We start from the raw sequence: 25173 nt of genomic DNA on the forward strand, positions 1-25173 counted from the left end.
ATCACACCGGACCACCCTCCTCATCCTCATCGAGCTCATGGTGCTTCATCACACCGGACCACCCTCCTCATCCTCATCGTCCTCATGGTGCTTCATCACACCGGTCCACCCTCCTCTTCTTCACGCTCCAGGTCCGCAGCTCAGACGCTCGCCTGGTCCCTGGAACTCCTCCTCTGCAGATTCACTCTGTCCTCACACATCCTTCAACAGAAACCAGCACGAGAGTTTTCAGAATTCTTGTGCTGCAGTTTATCCGACCCCAGCGACCTGACCTCTGGCTTCAGGCTCCATGACCTCTGACTTCAGGCTCCTTGACCTCTGACTTCCTGGTGAACTGTACTGAGTCTTCTTCACATTTTAAAAACGTGTGTGACACCGCAAAACTTCCAATTGGTGTTCGATTAGAGACAAAGCGGACAAACGGGTTCGACCTGCCCGGGACACATCCACCTGAATGTGTCTCCTGGTGTGTAACACATCACATTAACTGTGTCCTGGGGAGATGAAGTGTGTGATCGTCACCATCCTAATGACAATCATGTTGAAGCTTTTGTTTGTGTGTTAAAAATGTGTTTTCATTTAGCTGCAGGTTCTTTGGAAGTTGGTCCTGCTTCCTGCAGAGCGAACAGGAAGCCGGGAGGAAACAGCACCTGCAGGGATGTTGCTCACAAGACTGAAGATAAAACACACACAGTTCCCAATGTAGTGATGACACCAGGTTATATAAAACACACACAGTTCACAGTGTAGTGATGACACCAGTCAGATCAGAGATCTCCTCTGAGTCAGAACAGCTCGGATCTGAGCTGAAAACCTGCTGGTTCTACACACATCCTCTTTTCTGGGTTTTGGTATTTGAACCAAACATTTCCTCCATGTGTCAGAGGGGGCCGGTCTCCACCGGTGACGTCACGCGCAGCATCCTGCACGGAGACTAGAGCAAAAGGAAGAGAGAGGTCTCACTCTGACCAAAAACGGATACAACACCACGTGTGTGTGTGTGTGTGTGTGTGTGTGTGTGTGTGTCTGACTTTCTTTCATGAATTATATTTTCTTTATTTTCTTTAAATATATAGTTTCCTCCAAATATTCTCTGTACTGTTCACAATGAAGTTGGTTAAAACTCTTATACAAACTTATAAAATGAAGGAAATCACTCACTATTTATACTCATTCATATTAATAATCATCACCTTATATGAACTGATGTCACTAATCATCACTGATGTCTGGAGGCGTTATTTATCACCTCCTCCTGACGCCCTCGTAGGCAGGGCCTCAGCTCTCTGCATGTAGTGACACTTCCTGTCTCCGTGGTCCCATCTGTGCAGAGGGCTGCTGCTGCCGGTCGTCAGAGAGGAAGAGCCGCTTTCTGAGAACAACAGGGCGGGGATCGAACTCACGGCTGCGTCCCAATCCTCAGCAGGAAACTCTTCATCGCTTCAGGTAACATCTCCTCTTCTTACTCTTCCTCTTCTTCTCCTTCTTCTTCATCTTCTTCTTCTGCGTTCACACGTTTCTTCACTTTCATTGTATCCTCTGCTTTGTGTTTGGCGCTCGTGCACGTTGCGGTGCGTGGAGATGGTGCTGGGCATGAATGGAGCTGTGTGTGTGTGCGCGTGCACGAGCAGGAGCAGGGATTCTGTAACAGGCATCTCCAACACGCACGTGTGAACTTCATACATGTGTGTGTGTGCGTGTGTCCGTGTGTGCACGCGCGCAGAACCCGTGCGGGGATGGAGCAGCGTGGTGACGACACGCGCCCACTGAGGAACTGGTTTGTCCTCGAGATACTTTGTAACAAAAAGTCCTTTAAATAAAGTTTAGTCCTCAACAAAGTTACAGAACAACAAACAAACAGAACAGAATGATACAAAGATCATATACATATTGAAGTGATGTCAAAATGTGAGATTTACTAGAAGCTTGGAGCTTTTTTACTGGTTTTCTACTTCAGGATGTTTAAGAACCAGTTAGCCCAGTTCAAACACAACGAGGTTCAGTGTAAATCCCTGAAAACTTCTCCTGGATTCGTGTTGTGAGCTGGAAACTGAGGAGAATCTCCTTCGTGGATGAAACTGTGGACAGAGATAAACACTGGAGCCACAGTTCACACTCACAGACACACACAGTTCACACTCACAGATACACACAGACAAACACCGGTCACGTGGCTCAGATGTTTGTGGTTCAGATGTTTGTGGTTCTTCTCGTTGGTTCACAGGAGGAAACAGAGAAGTTCTGAAGCAGCTTTAGCAGAAATAAATGAGTTTCACTGTGTAAACAAAAGATCTGTTTATTCCCAGCCCACATCTGAACTTGTCTCATCATGAGTCTGGTGTTTCTGATGATATCATGAATGAGTCCCAGTGGTTCCAGTTCAGTGTGTACGTACACCTGAGCTTGAACTGGTTTCTCCCACATTACACTGAGTAGGTGTGGAGGCCATGTTGTGTTTACACAGTGAGGATTCAAGGAGGAGTAACCGTGGTTAACGTTAGAATAAGTCTCCAGGAAGTTAATATAAGTCTCTGTGTTGTCCCCTGAAGTCATGAAGGTGTGTGTGAGGACATTTAGGCTCCTCACTGGTTTTAGGATTTAGTTGTTATGGTTAAGATCAAGTTAAGTTTATGTATGATTTAGTTCAGGACAGGTTGAGGTTTGTTGAGGCTGTTTCACAATGAATAGTTTTGCAAAGTCGTAACAAGGATAACTATGTAAGCCTCTGAGTGTGTGTGTGTGTGTGTGTGTGTTTGTGTACACACGTCTTCCCGCAGTCGTCATGGTCCCCCCGCTGTCTCTCTCTCGCACTGAGCTTTGCAGCTTTGGCTCCTTCTCCGCCCCGGCAGGTCGAACCCGTTTGACAGCTTTGTCTTTAATCAAAAACTAATTTGAAGTTCTGCAAACAAACCTCACACACACGTAATGTGAAGACGAGTCAAACCTTCTTCATCCTGTTGCATCACTTCATGTTACAGCTTCACAGACGAGAACCACTTCTCTTATTTTATCTTATCTTAGAAGCAGCAGCAGACCTGAGGTTTTAAATACCACTTACGATAAAGGGTTCGAGGAACTAGAGATTAATGCTAAAACAGTTTGTCTCACATCAGGATAATAAAGACATTTAAACAGTTTAAGTAGAGAAGGTCTTTAAGTTACTTGGATTTCTCTTTCCCCAGGTGTCTAGTTTATTAAGAATCAGATCTTTAAGTGAGTAATGTGAAGGTAGGAGTCACAGACTGGAGAGATAAGTGAGAAGCTTCTGTGAAACTCTTGTGTTTGGGAGAGAAACTCAAACATGGTGCAGAATCAGTGGGCGTGTCCTGTCCTCAGCAGAATGGGCCGCGCCCACCCAGCTCACTGCCTTTATTATTTTCTCCTTCTCAAAAGAGTTTGAAGTTTGTAGAGACGAGAACAACCAGATTCCAGACACACTGCACCTCGCCCACTGGGGTTAACAAGCTGCATCTGCACGACTATGATTGAAAACAGCATTTTGAACCAAAACCATCTCTGACCACACATACACACGTGTCCTCTAAACGTCGTTATAGAGCAGGAAGGACAGATTCTTCTACTGATCTCAGTGTTTCTGCTGATCATCGCTCTACAGCTGCTCGTGCCTCAAACATACATTTCACCAGTGGCGATTTTAGCCTGAAATTTCTGGTGGGGCAATTTTGTATGACGTCATGTCACCGTCACAAAAATAGAGGTAGCTGATTATTATAAGCAGTAGGCCTATATAGACCAGTGAGATATACCATGGGCTGCATTTTGAGTGCCAGCAGGGAGCAGAAATCCTATTTCAAATACATTTCACATGCTTTAGCGCTCAGCCCTACACAAAGATGTTGCCTATAATACAGCATTAAAGTAAAATGATTGCAACAAAGTAAAAAGATTAGACAGACACATAGCTCAAATAACTTGCATAATTTATTATTATCAACATGAGGCGACATGAACCAGCTTCATCTGCACAACACTTTGTGTTTTCCTCCCCAACTAAAGAAGGCCTGCAACTGTTTAGAGTTGGCAGTCATTGCTAAGTGTCATGGATAAAAGAGTTTATTTCTATTTTCATTATATATTATATATTCAAATGAACACTTATTTGAACAATGTTTATCTTTTGCTTCTTGATTTGATACACTTTAGATAAGAACCCAGTGTTTTCTTTTTCTTCTTTGCCATAAGAGACAGAAAACGGTCAGCACAGCTGTGTCCTTCAGGCTCGTCCATCCCTAATAAAATGATAGGAAACATAAAATATGGAATTATTGTAGAGGAAGTGTTACACAATGTTTATATCTTTATTTTCTGTGGATATTTATTCAACTACTGATTTTGAATATGGGTTTGGATTAAACTGTGCACTACCAAGATAATGCATGTACTGTATGGAGTTCTTCCACATTATTAGTATTTCATAGCTTATTCTCCAAACACACTCATCCTTATAAACTAACGCTTCTCTCTGCTGGGTGGCCCGGATCATGTGGCTTCGTGTCGGGTCAATAACTCCGTAGGCTATGGTCCCGTTAGCATCGCTATTACTGCTGTAGGCATGTCTGCGGGCTAGCCGAGCTACGTTAACACCCATGTACAGCAGGTACCGAATCACTACTTTTACAGATAAATACAAATACTAAACTTGACAAACCTCACCTCAGAAACGGGAGTTCACACGTCTTTAGCCTCTCTGCCAGGAGAACAAGCTGAACTTCACTGACGGAGGTAGCCTGTTAGCTCAGGTGACGTCGAACCGGAGCGTCAGCCTGTTTCCGGGTGACGCTGACGCTGGAGTCGAGTAGCTTGCTGGGAAACGTTGTAGGGCCCATCTGCATAATCACTACTTTCCAATGTTAACAGTGGCCTGTGTGCTTCACGCTGATTGGTGCTCCCATGGCACTGGTCTGTAGCTTGCCCGTTGTGCCCACAGCAGAGAAGTAGAGGTAGAGAGAAGAGGGAAGCGTTTCACAAAGCAAACACACAGACAGAAACACACACGAATCAAATGACTCCAAAACAAGACTATAATGCTTGTGAGTCTCGTTTATTCACACACACATTCACGCTTTTTGCATATAAAATAAAATATATTTTTGCCACAAAGTTCAGATATGCAGTATTTAGCTTTCTGCACACCAGCGCCATCTGGTGGGGCAGTGCCCCTTATGTAGAAACGCCACTGCATTTCACATGTTGAGGTTTTAGGCGTTGTGATTGTTTTAGGGTTTATTATTGGAGAACTGGTGTGAAACACGAGGAAACTTCTCCTCCCACCTTCGTTCTCTCCGTCCCATTCACACTGTCGCAGGCAAACAGTTAAACAGCGGCAGTGGGAAGTGAGAGCTATGCAGCGATCAGTCGCATGGCTGCGCAGAGAGAAGAGATGACACACATGCACACACACACGTGCAGACAGACACACACACAAACACACGTGCAGACAGACACACACACACACACATGCAGACATACACACCTCCATAGGGGTTATATGTTGACTGACCTTCTTTCTATAGGTTAAGTTACTGTATAGTCGTGTCATCAACCAGAATAAAACCAGAGGCCTCGTTCCTCTGCAACAGCTGAAAGTTAGTCAGCTTATAAAAAGAGAAGGACCTCACAGTCCACACGCACACGCACACACACACACACACACACACGTACATCTATCTTAGTGGAGACACATTCCCTATAGTCCCAAATCCAAACCTGATTCTAACCCTAAAAGCAAGTCTTAACCCTCAAACTTTGAAAAGGTGAAGACTGATCCAAATTTCCTCAGTACAAGTACACACACACACACACACACACACACACACACACACACACACACACACACACACACACACACACACGTGTGCAGACAGACAGACGCACACGCACACACACACACCAATATCCCAAATGACCGACAGTGATTTGTAGTCTAAACGTTGGTTCCCTTGTCTCCTCAGCGATGGCGGAGGCCCACCAGGCGGTGGCGTTCCAGTTCACCATCACCCCTGAGGGCATCGACCTGCGGCTGTCCTACCAGGCCCTGAACCAGATCTACCTGTCGGGGGTCCGGTCCTGGAAGAAGAGAGTCAGTCGCATCAGGGTGAGTGACAGAGAATCACTACATGTGTTTGTGTGTGTCTGCACACGCACGCGTGTACTGCACTTCCTCATAGTTGACATTGTATTGTTGGGGGGGAGGATTCACACCATTACAGGGTGTGAGTCCTCAGCAGGTTCTAATGATGAGTCTCTGCTGACATGTCCTGACTCGACTGTCGTCCTCCTGCTGGACGGACGCTGCTCCAGACGTTCTTCGGGTTTCACTGTTCAGATGAATAATGTTGTTTCTTCTTCTGTGGTAACAGAACAGGGTGATAAAGGGCGTGTACCCCGCCAGCCCCTCCTCCTGGCTCTTTGTCGTCATAGCGATCCTGGCCACCATGTACATGCGCTCGGATCCCAGCATGGGGCTCATCGCCAAGATACAGCAACACCTGCCGCTCAGGTACACACACACGCACACACACACAGACACACACAGAGACACACACACAGACACAGTAGATAAACAACCAGAGAAGAAACGTGAAGCTCGTCATGTAACAGGTGGTGTTGAGGTGCAGGAGGTGGAGAAGGAGGTGGAGGAGACGCTCTGATGAGGTTAGGGTTACTCTCAGGGGCCTCAACAGGAGGTGAAGGAGGTGCAGGTGCAGGAGATGAAGGTGGTGTTGAGGTGCAGGAGGTGGAGGAGACGCTCTGATGCAGTCGACCTGACGACTGAAGCCCTCACAGGACAGGAAACTGACGGCAGCAGCCATGTGATTCACTGATTGAGATTCGACTCACAGCTTCACAGTCTGATTTTAGAACAAAGCTGATGATTCTGAGCATCACAGTGTGATCTGTCTCATAATAAACTCCAGCTGCATTCAATTCTGGGTAATCTCTGGAGGGGCTCCATGTGTGAATGGGCTCATGTGAGAAACCAGTAGGAGATTCCCTGGAGGAGTCACTGGTCGATGAAGATGAGGCAAAACTTAAAAAAACATAACAAATACAAATATATATATCTCAGGATGTTTGTGCTCGTGTCTGAGAGAGAAATATATATTAATATATAATTCATTGCTTCCCTCTATTCACATATTTGATCACATTGTGTTAGTTCCTCACTCACATTACTCTCTGTTCTGCTTTTCTATTTCTTTTCTTTATTCTTGGTTTGTGTGATTCTCAAAATGTGACTTGACAGATGTGGAATAGATGAACTGAGTTACTGATCCCCTGCATCTGTATTATAGTTCATTATAGTATGAATTATTCTTAATGTGCTGCCCCCTGCTGGTTGTTGTGGTGCATATCTACAGATTACAGTAGTAATGTGGCATTTGAGACCCGATCTGCAAATAAAGTCCATTTATCATTTATAAGCTTTTTATATAAACCTAAAAAAAATGATTGATATGACACTGTACATGCTGAACTCAAGTATCGATCACTAACCTGTGTGTGTTGTCCAGCCTGAACGTGTCTCTGAGCACTCAGGGGCAGACCATGCTGTCGGCGCTGGTCTTCAGCACGCTGCTGTGGCTCAGCCTCATCCTCGCCCTGCGCTTCTGCCTCAAGCTGCTGCTCTCCTACCACCAGTGGATGTTCGAGCAGCACGGCCGAGTCTCCAACACCACCAAAGTCTGGGTGGTAAGGGTTTCGCCATCGCAACTTCGGCCGCTCTGGAGAGAGGAGATTACCCAGAGTGCAGTGCAGGTCTGAGGTTGTGTCTCTCTCTGTTTCTCTCAGACGCTGCTGAGGTTGTTATCGAGCAGGAAGCCGCTGCTGTACAGTTACCAGACGTCTCTACCTCACCTGCCTGTCCCTGCCATCAGAGACACACTGAACAGGGTGAGCGCGCACACACACACACACACCTAATACACACGCACACACCTAATACACACACACACCTAACACACACCTGTCTTGATGTCTGAACTATGCACGTTTTGGTCTGAATGAGTAATGTCCCCTGACCCTCTCAGTACCTGGAGACGGTGCGCCCCCTGCTGACCGAGCCGGAGTTTGAGCGGATGACTAAACTCGGGAACCAGTTCGAGTCCAGTCTGGGAAACCGCCTCCAGCGCTACCTGAAGCTTAAAGCTCTGTGGGCCACCAACTATGTAAGTGTGGATGTTCTGCATTTTCAACACAGGGGTTCATCGGTCTCTGTGTTTTGAATAAAGTATTTTCTCCCTTTGCTTTGAATGAGGAACTAAGTTGATGTTTCTGTCTCCAGGTGAGCGACTGGTGGGAGGAGTTTATCTACCTGAGAAGCCGAGGCCCCCTCATGGTCAACAGCAACTACTACGGCATGGTAACCTGCCGCCATCTCTGTTCTGTAACCGAGAGAGAGAGAGACTCAATCTGGGTTTCATGACTCGTTTGGAGCAGAAGAGAGAAAACTTCAGATTATTCTTCAGCTCTGATCCGGCTTGTGTCTCTGCCTCCTCGTCTCCTCTCTCTCCTCAACTTCCTGTAATTCTTGAATTATCCATGTCGTATTTGAATCAGATTCACTTCAAAATCTCTGTGTGCAATCAAGGGAAGTCAAATCTTTCTCATCGCATCCGAAGCGCAAAGTCAAACTTGTGACGTTTTTCCTCGACACAGAAAGTTGTTCTGACATCACAGTACATTTTCAGATTTCCCTTAAACCTGATTGGTTCTACGCTGCTTGAGGCTTAAATTCATTAAGTGATCGTTACAACCCTCCCCCCCCTCTTACTGTCATAATGATCCTTAGTTTGAAGCCTAACGTCCTGTCTGTGTTCGATCCTCCAGGACTTTCTTTACGTGACCCCGACCCCGCTGCAGGCCGCCAGAGCAGGAAACACCATCGCTGCTCTGCTGATGTACCGCCGCAAAGTCAACCGGGAGGAACTCAAACCGGTAAAACTCCAGCGATATCAGCTGGTTGATTTATAAGCTGAATTGTGTGTGTGTCTGTGTGTGTTTTGTGGGTGGGACGGTTGTTAAACACCACAGTGCAGATATAATCCACTATTGTCGACTTGTGACACACACACACACACTTCTACGCTATAGAATTCAAGTGTGTACGCACCTAGATCATTATGCAGATATCATTTATAAAAGTACAAATAAGAAAATATTGCATATAAGGAAATGTTAGGAGGCCTTTAATAATGTTATGCACCTTTTTAAACTCTCTGTTTGCATGTGTGTAACTTCACATGTATCATGGTCTGACTTTCTAGTTCAGAAAAAAACGACGAGTGTTACATTAAACACTAAATATGAATGTTTGTGTGTTTAGAGTCGTGTTCCAGGCACCGTCATCCCTCTGTGTGCCGCTCAGTGTGAGAGGATGTTCAACACAACACGCACTCCAGGAGAAGAGACCGGTAACACAACTACACACACACACACTCTCACTGCACATGTTATTGTTTATTTGGATGTTCGGACTCTGAGCTGGTTCAGGATTTACCTGAGGACAGAACCCCCTGCTGAGCCGCTGCTCTAATCGTCTTCTCCTCCACAGACGTGCTGCAGCACTGGCAGGACAGCGAGTTCGTGGCGGTTTACCACAAAGGCCGATTCTTCCGTCTGTGGGTGTACCGCGCCGGCCGCCTGCTGTGCCCACGTGAGATCGAGTTCCAGGTCCAGAGGATCCTGGACGAAACCTCACCGCCGCAGACCGGAGAGGAGAAACTGGGAGCTCTCACAGCTGGAGACAGGTAGGAACAGTGGAGTGTGTGTGAAACGAGCACGATGTAAAGGCCAGTTATCCAGATGAACCTGTCTATTGAGTTTATTGATAAGACGTGTTTCTATAATTTAATAAACTCAAGATGCAGTGTGCGTGTCTTACCACTGGGGAGCACCAGAGTAGCCAGACCACACACCAGCCTCACGCACTTTCTATGAGTGTTTTCAACTTTAAGGGCAAATGAGGATGAGAGGAACCTGATGCTTCAATATAAGAGTCTCTCTGTGCTGCATGAAGCTAATTTTTAAAGAATAAAAGTTTACTAACTCAAGTGCACAACTAACACACTAGAATAACATCACTTTTATTTAGAAACAATCTAAAATATGTATTTTTAATTGATACGTTATTTTCTCCACAACCATTGGACGACCTTCAGAAAAGATCCCACGACCTCCAGGTTTAGAATCTTTGTTCTAATCATTAATAGCACATGCGAACACGTATTTCTGTTACAAAGGTACGAACCAGCTCCTCAGATAATGTTTGTACTCAGCGAGTTGAGGGAATGTGATGCACGACATTCCACAGTGTCTGAATAATGAGTTGCTGCTATATTAAAGAAACAAGTCTTGACTCGATGGACAAGAACATGTTCGTATACGACAGTTATTTGTCCTACATTTGCTCTCATGGTGAGTTCGTACCAATGCGTCAGATTCAGCAAACAATTCTTTCTTTACAAAAGTGTAAATGCCGTTGACATGATGGACCCACCTCTCTCTGCCTGTTTAATTGTTGAGGAAAGCAAACGAGCCAAATCGACGCCCTAATAAAACCATATAAGGCAGCACTTCGTCCTCCATGTTAGACATGTTCATATCTGTCATTGATCTATAATAAAGTTAATCTGTCCACAAAGCTCCTCTGGACAGTGTGACATTTATCAGGTTTAATCACTGACTTTCACGACAGCTCTGGACTGAAGAAATCTCAGCTCGTGATATAGCGGATTCTATATCCAGTGAGGACCGAGTCCTCGACACCACAATGTGATGCAGTTCACTGCCTCAGATATTTGTGATATTCCAGTCATGACATGCATCGAGCAATGGTGCGTCCATTCAGTGCAGGATCACAGCCAGATCACAGCCAATCTAAATGTTTGCATCAGATTTGGTTTCTTACAGAATGAAGGAAAGTTCATGGAGAACAAACACCTTAAACTCAAGGTTTCACAGTTTAAACATCCATTTCTTGAACAATTTGTTTATTTTTGTGTATTTGTGAGAAGAAAAAAATCATAATTTGGTGAATGTGAAAATTGAAGGTTTCTGTGTCACATTATAACGGTTACATGTAAAAAGTCTCGCCTCTTTCTGGACGCTCATGATGACAAATGTCTCCAGTGGATTGAAACGTGATTTATGAATCTTGCATTTCAAGTCTTTCTTCTTTGTTGGAATGAAAACTGAGGAGCTTGTATCCAGCTGATAAATGACGGCTGATCTCAGTTGAACTCTGCTGATGAAGCCCATCTGCTGTTTCCTCTTTCATGACCTCTGCTCCTCAGACTCGTTCTCCCGGCGGCGGACGGCGAGAAGAGGGAAGCGTCTTGTGGGGTTTGGCCGCATCAGGGCTCAGTTCCGTGTTCTGGGACTGATGATCACCCTGTTAACAGATTCATGTGTCACCTTCTTTCCCAGGGTCCCTTGGTCTCACATCAGGAAGCAGCACTTCAGCTCCGGCATAAACAAGCGCTCGCTGGACGCCATCGAGAGGGCGGCGTTCTTCGTGACGCTGGACGACGAAGAGCAAGGCATGAAGGGCGAGGACCCGGTGGGGAACCTGGACCGCTACGCCAAGTCGCTGCTCCACGGGAAATGTTACGACAGGTGAGGGAGACACAGTTCATCGAGGCCTGGGGGTGCAGGATGAACCCGGTGGGGGCTTTTTGCAAACGTCTGAATCCTGAAATCCACAGAGGATGATAAATACATTCAGGGGATATTTAAACTCTGGCAGAACAAGCGTCCGTCTTCCCCTGCCCTCCCTTGTTCTGCAGTGTCCTCCCCTGTCCTCCCCTGTCTCTTTCTGACCTTTGACTCTTGGCAGCAGCACAATCTGTGTCTCATAGGTCAGGACAACAAGTCCCTACTCAGTCTTTACGAGCGTCCATGTTCACTGCTGAGTGGCCTGAGTGTGTCTCTTTGTCCACTGTCCATTAAAATCCTTCACACACATTAACATAGCACATTGACATTTTTTGTATTACACAAAACAGCAGGCTTCATAAGAATTCCATAATTAATTCATAAAAAATGTATATTTCGTCTTTCATCATCTGCAAAAATCAGAGCTGGATTTCTCCATCGATGTCCAAGCAAGTTCTCATAGCAGTGGTTGAATTCCTGGATTCAGGTCAAAGGTCAGGGTTTCATTTGATTCAGAGCAATACAAACTATTTGAAAATGGATAAAGGTGCTAGACTGCGTACATAAGAGTAAAGGAGCTTCCCATCCCATAATCCATCGTGAATGATCCTTTACAACAACGTCCAGCTGCTTCTTCTCAAACTGAACCTTGATTTTCACCTTCGGACGCTTTTCCCCTAAAAAAGAAACGCAGCAAGTCACAAAGAGAAATAATCCGATCTTATTGTTTGTTGGTTTTCGTGGTTGTAAACTTTGTCATGGTAACAGCGAGCTCCGCTTTCACACCTGAGGATTGTGGGTAATGTCGTACTTCTCCTGGCGTCGCCAATAAAACGTGTTTTCCTAAAACACAGTTGATATAATTCAGACTTGTGGCTTCTGCAGGAAAATATCACAGAAATGTCACAATCTTTTGGTTTGTGGTGAGTCTACCTGGGATGGTTACAACTTTATGGCTGATAATTAAAACCTTGTGTCGGCTCGATTCGTTAAAAGTTAGTTTCACATGGTCACGTGACCAACAGACCACTCAGCCGAGGGGACGAGGCTAAATCACTCTTTAACTTTTCAACCCTTTTCTTTTTGCATGACAAAGACTCTAACTTAACTTATGAGATTCAAATTTGTGGTTTTCCCTTCAGGATCAATTTATGAATCATAACAAGGCCTCATCCCTCAGCTGCTGTTTGTGTGAATATTTTACGAGCAGATATTTTATGTGATTCAAACAGAAAAAGAGTGTTTGGATTAACACAAGCGTTCTTCTTCCTCTCCGTCCTGCAGGTGGTTTGATAAATCCTTCTCCATCGTGATCTACAAGAACGGGAAGAGTGGCCTGAACGCGGAGCACTCGTGGGCGGACGCTCCCACCGTGGCTCACCTGTGGGAGGTGGGTGTGTCCCTACTGATGAGTCGTTTACAAACGCTGCCTGAACCAGCAACGGTGGCATAAACACTGTGTGTTGTGTATGTTTGTATGTAAATGTGTGTGTGTGTGTTTCTTGTGCAGTACACCCTGGCCACAGATGCCTTCCAGCTGGGCTACACTGAGGACGGCCACTGTAAAGGAGAGGTGGACCGCTCGCTGCCCCACCCGCAGAGGCTCCACTGGGACATTCCCTCAGAGGTATCTACACCCTGTGTGTGTGTGTGTAATCGTACGTTGTTATAAATGTACACACACAAAGAGAGAGAGAGTGATTCTCTGGTTCAGACGCGTTCACTAGAGGAACGTCTGCGGCGCGTTCAGGCAGATTCTGGATCTTTAAGTTCATCAGTGGAAACTGGTTCCAGCTCATCGCCACCGGCTTCTTCTCCAGCAGCCGTGGAATCTACTCGTCTTTCTAGGTTTACGTCTCCTCCTGCTTCCTGATGCCCAGATTCCACGAGCCGTTGTACAGGAAACAACCTTCTACCCAACCCAGGCTTTGTGTTTACGTTTTGTTTTTTTTAACAGTGGGCAACAGCACAAAATCATTAAACTAATATTGACTGTTAAACAGTTAAAATCCCCAGTTCAACTAACTGTATCCCGAAAAATGTTCACACGGAGTCTAATCTGTGATTGTACACTACACGTCATCCACCTGGTTGTGTCACATGAGTGTGTGTCTGTTGTCCTGCACACGGCTCATTCTGACACGCTGCAGGTTTTCGACCCTGGAGAAACTCAGCAGGGGGTCTGGATCCTCTGTTCTGGATCCTCAAACATTTCGGTCGGAGGAATCATTAAACAATTGACGGACTACAGACTTTAGCCTCCCTTCCTCTCTTGTGTGTATATATAAGAGGTGTGTCTCCAGGCAATACAAATACAGGAAGGACTTACGAGCTCAGGACTGATCAGACTGAACTTTAACTTCTTCTAAAGTAAGAGATTTAAGGTGAATAAGTGATGATTTACTTGAGATCCTCTGGTTCTGTCTCCTCTTTGGTTTGAATCCAGTCTGAAGGAGACTTGATCATTTTCTTTTTCCTGATTCTCTTAGAACATCTGCAGCTCTAATCGTTGCTTTAGTTTGAGTTCTTCTGAATGGGAAACTACCTGCATACCGATCACCTTCATCAAACAAGCGTTCTTATCTTCTTCTTCCAGCATCGCTCACCTCCGCACAACTTCCCGTCGCCGAGTGTTATCTCTGTTCCTCATCAACTTCCACATGAGCCGTTTTAACAAACTGCCTTTTCCACTACTAGTTGGTTTTCTAACAGTTTTGTGTGTGTGTGTGTGTGTGTGTGTGTGTGTGTGTGTGTGTGTGTGTGTGTGTGTGTGTGTGTGTGTGTGTGTGTGTGTGTGTGTGTGTGTGTGTGTGTGTGTGTGTGTGTGTGTGTGTGTGTGTGTGTGTGTGTGTGTGTGTGTGTGTGTGTGTGTGTGTGTGTGTGTGTGTGTGTGTGTGTGTGTGTGTGTGTGTCCAGATAACCTCCGGCCATTATCTGGAGGGGATGCATGTGTGTTCATGAGTGATTGTGGAGGTTGTTTGAGTGACTCACACCTCAGATGATCAGTCTGTGATGAGGGGACGACAGGGACTTTCCCTCCTTCTCCCCCTCCTGAGCAAACACAGCCCCATGACTCACACTGCTGTGTTTTCACTTCCTGGTTTGTGGGCATTTCCAGGAAAACAAAGCAGTTCGGTTCAGCTCCCAGAGAAGCTGCTGCTGCTCCGACTCGTTGGCACGGAACCAGCCTGAGAGTAAAGTCATGTTAAACAGCCGGCATGTTGAGCAACACTTCAGCTTTGCTCTCTGCGCTGCTCCTCTCACGCAGATTCATTTCGCTTTCTCATCATCTTGCATCTGCACTGCCTCTTCACTCTAACAGCTGAGCTCAGTCACATTGGTCCTGAAGTGAATAATGCCTTCGCTTTCTCAAGAGCGATTTTGATTATCATCCATTATGAGATTGTGAAATGATGTTTCTTTCTTCAGAAGCCACAACTCTGACATTATTCAAGTGTTTTATAAGATAAACATGTGTAATTCCTGATAATACTACGACAATCCTTGTGTGTAATAATTCTCTGGTAGGGTGGTGAAACAATATCAATGATTTTCGCAATATAATAAGCATCACTAGCACTTTAACTCAAGCCGGTTCTGGGTCTGTTCCCTCGGGGTTGATGCACTTATTGTAAGTCGCTTTGGCGTCAGCTTAATGTAATGTAATGAAAGAGTGTGTTTTGGAAAGAGAAAGAGACTGATTTACAGAAAGCGAAAGGAAAATGAGACGGATTTATGTCTCCATTAATATTTAATGAGCACTTTAGTCTGTGGGGTTTTGTGTTGTAGAGACGCTGGAAAGATCTTTTAGCGGACAGCATGATTTCTGTTATCACAGTTCGACTATTACACATTTTATGTAAACTCGTGTCTAAAGTACATAATTAGTAAATAGATATTTTTATAACACTCTTCATAAAAGACATTTAAACAGATTATTGCCGGAGACGATAGTTGAGTGCAGCAATGAAGCACATGGACTGTGGTGAAGAAGTGAAATCAGGAACGTGTGGTGATGAGAAACTCAATGGATTCACTGACACTTTACAGTTTTATATACTGTAAAGTGTCATGTTTCATATTGTCTTTAATCGTAGATCTATATTTGATCTGACAGATCGTCCGCTTCCTGCCGTGACCTCAGAGTCGAGGGGGAAAGTTCATCTTTATTGTTTCAATCTCCTCTGGTGTCATAAAGAGAATCTTTACGACTTCCAGAGTAACAAACTCCGTTTTCTCTGGCTCCTTCTGGTCTGGTTTGACTTCAGATTTTAACAAAATTTCCCAATCGATTTAAATAAATGCCAGGTGTTTTACTGGCAAATGTAATTGTCAGCAATCCCATAAAGAACACAGTCTTGTTGCTCTGGGATCTGCCGGCTCTGTGGGTCACGTGGAGAGCGAGACAGCCTGAGCCCGGTTAAAGCTCGCACGCCCACAAGGGAAGGGCAGTTTGATCTGTCATCACCACACAGTCTATTGATTGAGTTGTTAGATCCAAGCTCAGAATAAGGACGGGAATCGGCAGGGACCTCCCGATACGATACTATCACGATACTTAGGTGGCGATACGATATGTATTGCGATTCTGTAAGTATTGCGATTCGATATTACGATTTCCTGGGATTTCTTTTGGTAATTTTTTTTTTTTTAAATACTGGACCATGGAAAAATGTTGAATCATTCCTTCAAATACAACACAGTCAAATTCACTTAGAGCTTTACCAGTTTTATTTCAAATATTAACATTAACTTAATGACTGCCGGGCAGCCAATAGAGAAAATAAATAAAAATGTGCCCTATTATTGTATAGCCCCTGTCAACTGCACACAAACTGACAGATTAAGAAATGTATGCCACTTAGGCTACTTTTAAACAATAAATAAAAGGTAAATTAAATAGAATGAATAAAAGTTTACTTAAAATATAAACTTTGAAATAAACAAAAAGTAGGCTATTGTTGTTTGCATGTAGGCGATGCAAAGCTAGTGCTTGGGTATGTTTAGATTCTTGTGCAAAAACAAGAGCTGGTCAACATGCTCTGGGGTGATGTTGCTCCCCCATATATCCCCCCCGGTATAAACCAATAAATATGTTTTTTTTTTTAAAAATCGATTTGGGAGGCAGCGTATCGATTTAAAATCGTCATTCACAAGAATCGCGATTTGTAACTGAATCAATTTTTGCCCCCATCCCTACTCAGAATACAACAACATATCTGCGCACTAGCGTTTAGAGCATATCTGAGTGTGAGCCAGAGAGTTTTAGAATCTGAACTTGAATGATCAGTCCTGCTCTGGATTGAAAAGGTTAAAAATCCTTGTTTGTTGTGATGATGTTGCATGAGGTGTAACGGTGTGGGTTTAATGTGTGCGTGTGTGGGTTGGTAGCGTTCTGTGTCCTTTACGACCTCTGAGCTGTGATAAACCGCTGCAGCGAAAGGGAATGTTGAAACCACACGATGATGTTCCCTGATAAGGAATGAACTTGGCTCAGAGCTTTTGTTTTGGATCCTGTGGGACAGAGCTGCTGTGGAAGAGCTCTGGACTTTCCACAAACTGTATAAATCAGAATCCAACTCCGGAAACATTACTCTGCTCTCGTCTACTTCCAGCCGCTTGTGTCAGGCTGTGTGCTGTGAACCGGACCTGAGGGTGTGAGCCCTCTCTGCAACTCCTCGTTCCTGTTTCTTCTACCATTTCCTGGCTCCTTTATATCATTTTGGGCACAGCATCCCTTTAAATCCTTTACATAAACAAGGATGTCAAAGCAAAGATTAGCATCGTTTCTGTTTGGGTGGAATCCCTGTTTTATATTTGAAGAGCAATGTCGTCTGTTTGAATATGAGAATGAAAGAACAAGGATATGTTTTGGACAACCTGAAGTGGTACACAGCTGTTAATATTGGGGTGATATAATATATAGCAATTGTTGATTTTCAATCATGAATACTGATGTCCGTAAATACACACTTAAATATATTTCCCATATTATAACACTCATTCTTGTCAGAAGTGCCTTTTGAGTACTTAAAGCTTTATGTACTAATTTCTAGACTGTGTGCGTCTCCTCCAACCTTCATGTCATGTAAACCATCTTTGTACCAGTTATGAACTAACTCTCTCTCTCTCTCTGTCTCTCTCTCTCTTCCCCCCACCCCCCAGGTTGAGGATCAGGTGCACAGGTCCCTCGCTGTGGCTCAAGTGATCGCCGACGACGTGGACTGTCACGTGTTCCCGTTCAGAGACTTCGGCAAAGGTCGCATCAAGAAGCTGCGCGTCAGCCCAGATGGCTTCATACAGATCAGCCTACAGCTGGCGTACTACAGGGTAACACACACACACACACACACACACACACACACACACACACACACACACACACACACACACACACACACACACACACACACACACTGTTCATGTTCAGTGATTCCTGTCGTCACGGTAATATCTGGATGCTTCAGTATATTTCAAATGTGTGGGAAGCTTTTATTAAGTTATTCACTAACTTTTATTCACTGTACTTCTTAAGAGTTAAATGATACCAGTCTTATGATTCTGACACTACTGAGATCTGAAACCTCCCCCCCCCTCCTCCAGGACCGTGGGAATTTTTGTTTGACCTATGAGGCGTCGATGACCCGTCTGTTCCGGGAGGGCCGCACGGAGACCGTTCGATCCTGCTCCAACGAAAGCTCTGACTTTGTGAAAGCTCTGGAACGTGGAGAGGTACAGTCCACCCCCCCCCCCAGGTCTGTGTTCCTGCAGAACCTCACCGTGTTGGATGACGTGTGTTTTTGGTTTTTCAGACACGGGAGCAGTGCAGGCATCTCTTCAAACTGGCGTCAGAGCGACACCAGAACCTCTATCGAATGGCCATGACCGGAGCCGGGATCGACCGACACCTCTTCTGTCTGTACGTGGTGTCCAAGTACCTGGGGGTGGAGTCCCCGTTCCTGAAGGAGGTACTTCCATCCGTCAGTGTTGTTTCAGAGTCTGAGGCTCCTCCTCCTTCGATTTGAACCCTCCTATCCGCTGCCTCTCTCTGACCTTCTGTCCCACTTCCTGTTCCTGCATCATGTTATCTGCTGTGAACACCAGAAGCCTGTGTTGCCTCTCGTGTAGTTCAGGGACCTGACGCAGGTTTGTCCTGGAGACAGATTGTGTAGGTTCTGACCTTTTTGTCGCCCGACTGCAAGACTCCCAATCACCAGACAGCAGGTTGTGTAGCGTGAACTGCACAACAACGGCGTGGCCACAGTGAAAGTCACGTAGCATGAACGATTCCTTTCAGCTCCTCTCTGGCGGAAGAATCCTCAAGAATGTTAGATTTTGAGAAAGAGATAAGATTTAATACGACTTTATTATATTCAGCTTGCTCCACAACTCCAGTATCAACAATGTAGAATAGAATTTAGTGAATAAAGAATTAAGTACAAAGATATAAGTAAAGGTAATAACCTATACTTTTGTAAATGAAGTAAAAGATATTAAATGTATACTCAGTAATTTATAACCAGTGACTAATGGTAGATAACCATATAAATGAGAATAAAATAAGAAACATCAGACAGAGAAACTGACTAAACTAAAGTGGCAGAAGGTAGAAATGATAAAGTTACTACTATGGGATATCTCATAATATTCTGACAATATGAGGAAAGTATGTGAAGTCAGCCACTTCTACGATGTCTTGGTTGCAGGTTCTGTCGGAGCCATGGCGTCTCTCCACCAGTCAGACGCCGGTTCAGCAGATGGAGCTGTTCGACCTGAAGAACCATCCGGACTTTGTGTCGCTGGGCGGCGGCTTCGGACCCGTGAGTAACACGACAGGTGAAGTGATTCCACCGCAGAGTGGGTTTCCTGTGAGGCTCTGACGTCATGTGACCTGTGTGCTCACCTCAGGTTGCTGATGATGGTTATGGCGTCTCTTACATCATCGTGGGCGAGGATATGATCAACTTCCACGTGTCGTCCAAACGCTCCTGCAGTGACACCGTGAGTACCGGACTCACACCGGCTGCTGTGACTGAAGAGACTAGTTCATTGTTTTCTGTGAGAATCCTGTGAGTGAAGCTGCTCTGCACCTTTGATCCCTCGAGGGAAAAAGATTCACAGTGATTTACTCCGGCTGCTTCCTGGTCCAGGGAAGCTGAAGTTGTGCAGTAACTCAACCTGACACTTTCTATTGGAGACGCATGGGTGAACTGTCGCCAGCCACAGGCACTATGCATGAAGAGATACTGTTAACTGAATCATTGCTCAGCAGCAGCGGTGCAATTAGCCCTACTTGAGTTTTCCGCTGGTTGTTACAGATTGAAATCGCTCGGCTCCAAGCCTGAGACAGAGTTGCATCACTTTCTATTTGTAGGTCAACCTCGGCTGTTACGACAGGATGTGACATAGCGTTGCTGTTTGATTCACTTCCTTTCTCGACCTCACTAATTAACCCTAACCCTCTCTCCAGGTTCATAAATCAGCTTATCACTGTTTTGTCATTCAGTGAGAAGATGAATTTCCAGGACAGAGACACGAAGTCGCTCTGATATTAAACAACTTTTTAAAACTCTTAATAACGTCCATCATTATCTGGCTCATCCATCCAGTCCTTTACCCACTTCTCCTCTCTCTCCACTTCCTTCCCTGTGTCTGTGATTTTCTCTGCTCTTTCCTTTTACCCACATCCTCAATTCTTCTCTCTGCTTCTCTGCTTTTCAGGACTCCCACAGGTTCGGAGCTCAGATAAGTAAAGCTCTCCAGGACGTCATGGTTCTCCTCACTCCCGACGCCAAAACCTCGAAGCCTCAGTCCAAGAAGCTCCTGTGAACACAGCGTCTCACACGTGTTCCCCTGACGACGAGCCTAGAAACCATAGGGAAGCTGTTTTTAATTCACAACCGCCATAGGACATGAATTGAAAGCATTGTTTAGATTGAAGGGAAGGAATTTAGGGAGAAGAGTTGCTTGTTGTTTCAGGTGAAACACCAACGTAGCTCCAGGCTCTTGTCACACAGACACATATCTGTTGTAGGATCTTATCAAGAACAAGGGAATGTGGGCACACCTCACCTGAGCTATAATTTGAATTTTTACAGATAAAGGCCACTCCTCTCTGTTTAGACACGGCCTCATATTCAGCACTAACACATAGACTTTAGTTTATTTCTGTAATATTACGTGGAAAGGAAGTGAAGGACAAATCTCCCTCAGAATAAGTGGAACGGTTCAAGAGTTCCTTAATCTCAATAAAAGTGAAGAGGAAACTGTCAGTGTGAAATGACGCTTTGCAGCTGATCCCACTGACGCATACTAACAGTTCAAGGTCATGAAGTATGAGTACGAGTATTGTGTTCATCGAATCTGAAACGCTGAAGGAATGACGTGAGACGATCACATCTCAAACTGACATGAACTCCAGAGAAGGTCGGCTTCTCTTTCACACATGAACAGCGCAGCCGGAGATTCTCTGCTCGGATGCGTCTGAATAATGTACAAACTGCAGAGATCACATGTTTATGTTTAAACCACATTATCAGCGGCAAACTCTCACACAAAGCAGATGTTATCAGAGAATCTCCTGTTTCTCACATCAACTTCTGGTTGGTTTTCTTTGTGCGTTTGTGTCACAGGGAAACAAACAGAAAATGTCCAGTTAACTGGTTTAGAGATTTTTATTCTCATTCAGTGGTTAAAACCCCAGATGTGTGTCTGGTTGTTAGTGTCTGCTGGAATGCAGCCCAGTGGAAAAGCAAATGCTGACTAATAGTTCCTCCGCTTCATACAATATGGTCTTATGCAACATTCATTTGGTTCCTCGTTTGAATTGAGTTGCGCCACATTTGTTTTAGATTTACAAGATTCACCTTTTGCTGTTTGTCAGGATCTACTTTGTCTTCGATCAGCTGACGACTCAATGTGATACTGAAGTTTTACTTACAGCCATGTGAAGGAAGGAAGGAAGAAATACAGAAGTGCAAACTACTTCAGTTGTTTAGCTTCTCATGTCAGTGAGTTGGTTTATTGAGGTGCAGATGTTTTTCTGCTGTATAAGGTTTGGAAACATGTTCTTACTCTCACATACTGAACCAGTTACGTGCATCTTTCTGGAAACCGATCTCAGTCTGTCCCATGCCTCATCGTTGGCTTTCTTTAGCTCCACATCTGTTTCCTCGGGCTCTAGTTGGGTTTTGTCCAGCTGCCAAGAAATGTATCGAAAGCAAAGTTTATTTCCTAACCTGCTCCTAATGAGGCTCTGCCTGCCAATCCATTTTATAATCACCAATACAAATATTCATTCACACAATAGGAGGAAGTGAAGTCAGTTCGACTGCTTTAAAGGTCAAAGGTTTAAAATGTCCAGTGACATTGCAAACGTGCGTGTGCCTGAAGTCAAGTGTTGATTCAGTTAAACCGTTTCAATGCAACTTTAAATTCAATGCAACTCCTGAGGGAAAGCCTGAAAGGAAATATTGTGGAAGTGTCTTCTGTGTGCGTGTGTTGAGGAGAAGGTACGACCGGGTCAGATGATCGCCGTCGTCAGGTTCTCGTGTGCAGTGATAAAAATCTGGAATCACATTCGGGTCAAACTCATATTTTGTCCTTGTGACATAATGTTGTATTTGTACGTCGCCTTTTGTGTGAAAACAAGTTTTTGTAGCTGTAACTTGTTGGTACATTTGTAAAGATGTTTTGTTACTGTAGAAACATTTTGTACATTTTAGAAATTCTTCCCATTTTCACAGCTGCATTCACAAAACGTTCACATCCACGAAAAAGGTCAAAAGTTACACACAATTTAAAACATGTAATAAATGTAGCGACAAAGCTTCCTTACACACACAAAAGGTTATTCAACATTATTTCACCAGCACAAAGTATAAGTGACCCTTATTCCATGAAAAGCTATGAACTAATTTACTGTAACACATGAAACCAGAGTGAATATGATTTCTGCTCCTCTCTCTAATAGGATTAGAGTGTTTGCAATGAAAGATTCTAGGTTTGTCGAGGCTTCGTTGACCTTCCGTCTTCGTCTGCTCACGTTTTCTTACTCTTCTAAACTTGTCTTTAACGTTTTGCTGACCTCAGACCACAGTGGCTTCTCTCCGTGTCTCAGGTCATCTTGTGCCTCGTTTCCCAAACTGTTGAACGCCAGAGTAACAAAACTCACCATCACGCTGTTTTCCAGCCAAAAGACGCTCGTCACCCAATTACCAATTAGTTCTGTAAAGCTGTTTTCCCTTGGTCTCATTATTAAGGGCTTCTGATAATTTATTTCATAAGAATGTATTTCTTCGGGGCCTCATGTAAATGTGTTGATGTGACACAGACGTGTTTGAAGTCTCAGTAATATCTATTGGTGCCTTACACTCTGCCTGAAACTCATGGAACCAGTGAAGCCTATCGTGAGCCTCAGTCCCAGCGGCTGCAGAGAGGAACTCGTGGATCAGATCTGATGATGGAACTCTGGCTTTCAGCAGTTTAGACAAAGTGTTTCTCATAACCAGGCAACAGTTGAGTTTCAATTAACTTTTAGAACGAAACTAAACCTGAACATTAGCACTGTGTTTTCTTACCCATTTGGTTTTGGGATACTTTTATCTACTGGTACGTTATTTACTGTTTTGACTCTATAGGTTAATACTTGTAATGCTTGAACAGTTGTGATGTTTACTCACTAAACACTCCAGAATATTCTTGTTACTGATTTTTTTTCATTGTTAAACTTATTTAAATGTAAATTGTGGACTTTGTGCATTTTATAGATGGGGGATGGCATGTTTTGTAAAATAAAAAAATCTTACTGACCCGACAGTGAAACTGCATTTGTCTATTATTTAAAAACTGTTAAACATTTTACACTGTTTTAGAATGGATTCTATTATTTTTGTTCACTCATTCTAAATTATATTTATGACTGAGTTTCAGATTCAGATTTTAATGTAGATTTAGATTTAACATTTAATATTGAAATATAAAATCAATATTTATATTCAACATTTAGATTTTGATTAAATGTTAAGGTTTAACCTTAAATATTATGATTTAACGCTGATGTTATCTTTAAAAAACATTTCTTTCAAGGTTTTGTAGCACATGGTGAAATGTTTTTTCTTCACACTACAGTCAGATTCCTGCTGGTGCAGATAAGAATATTTAATTTCTATAACTTTCCAGAGGATCTGCTGGGGCCTGAGGTCATGTGTGTGTGTATATATATGCACTGTGTACCCTGTACAACACTCCGCTCCTTATACACTTACTTCACATCATATGTGATATGTGTTAATATAAACCATATTGATATTATATATCATTTTATACAATAATATTGTCTTTTGCACACTCTGTCTACATATTCTTAGACTCATAGTATATTATATCACCTATTGTATAGTCAAATACTTATATTCATATTCATACTCTGTATATTCTTGTTTACATAAGTCTATATACACATATTTATTTATATGTACATGTTATAATTACTACTATTATATCACCATTACTATTATTATATATACTGTTGCTGCCATTATTCCATATACTGCTTTTATATTGGTATAATTACTATCATATATAAATATATATTATGTTATATTATATACTATATATACTGTACTATTCTTATATACTGTCTAACAATACCATTACCATCATATCATCAGTACTTTTACCATCATCTTGCCAATGCACCTTATCTACCTATTTTATTGTATTTTTATCTTGTGCTTCTGTTTTTTATTCTTTCTACCTCAATATTTTTAATTTTATTCTATTGTATTGTATTGTATTTTATTGTATTCAAATATACCGGCTGCTATGACAACTTAATTTCCCTTCGGGATGAATAAAGTACTCTATCTATCTATATATATATGTATATGTATTTATATGCTGTGACTTCAAGGTCACAGTATAACACTAAGACAGTTCAACTTCGGGAATATCCCCCTCTGCATTTAGGAAGCTCAAGTGAAAGTGAATCAGTTTCACTGCTTTGGTGCAAAGGAAAGTACCAACCGATGCAAACAGAAAACACCACATGTGGGTGCTCTCTCCTCCTCCTCCTTCTCCTCCTCCTCCTCTTCCTCCTTCTCCTTCTCCTCCTTCTCCTTCTCCTTCTCCTTCTCCTTCTCCTTCTCCTTCTCCTTCTCCTCCTTCTCACTGTTCTGAACCAGCCTGTCCCTGTATCTCTGTCTATCTAACAGATATGATCTATGTGGAACATGTCTGGGCTGCAGGTACCACCTTATGTTACTAGTAGTGACAACAACACAAGCAGAACTCAAACCTGGAGAAGAATCATAGAGGAGGAGGAGGAGGAAGAAGAGGAGGAGGAGACAGGAAAGTGAAAGTAAAAAGAATCGTATCATTAGAGCGGCTGAGGAGCTGAGATCAGAGCAGACTTGCACAGCAGGAGAGACACAAGGTAAGTCCCGCACAGACAGACACACACACAGACACGCACACGCGCACACACAGACACACCCA

The 25173-nt window shown here is 43.7% G+C and overlaps 1 protein-coding gene across 1 annotated transcript; it reads left to right on the top strand.

The window, feature by feature from the left end:
- The first annotated feature begins 1386 nt into the window (after nt 1-1386).
- Nucleotides 1387-23420, top strand: cpt1a2b (carnitine palmitoyltransferase 1A2b). The gene is made up of 19 exons (XM_061090371.1): nt 1387-1446; nt 5973-6115; nt 6381-6520; nt 7536-7713; nt 7813-7914; nt 8052-8189; nt 8306-8383; nt 8851-8958; nt 9347-9434; nt 9575-9770; nt 11449-11637; nt 12961-13066; nt 13187-13303; nt 17842-18006; nt 18280-18408; nt 18489-18644; nt 19383-19496; nt 19585-19677; nt 20398-23420. The coding sequence occupies exons 2-19, from the start codon at nt 5975-5977 to the stop codon at nt 20503-20505; spliced, it is 2346 nt and encodes a 781-aa protein (XP_060946354.1). The 5' UTR covers nt 1387-1446; nt 5973-5974; the 3' UTR covers nt 20506-23420.
- The last annotated feature ends 1753 nt before the right edge of the window (nt 23421-25173 follow it).

This window comes from Limanda limanda, chromosome 17 (genome assembly GCF_963576545.1).
Source record: "Limanda limanda chromosome 17, fLimLim1.1, whole genome shotgun sequence".
Classification (NCBI taxonomy): domain Eukaryota; kingdom Metazoa; phylum Chordata; class Actinopteri; order Pleuronectiformes; family Pleuronectidae; genus Limanda; species Limanda limanda.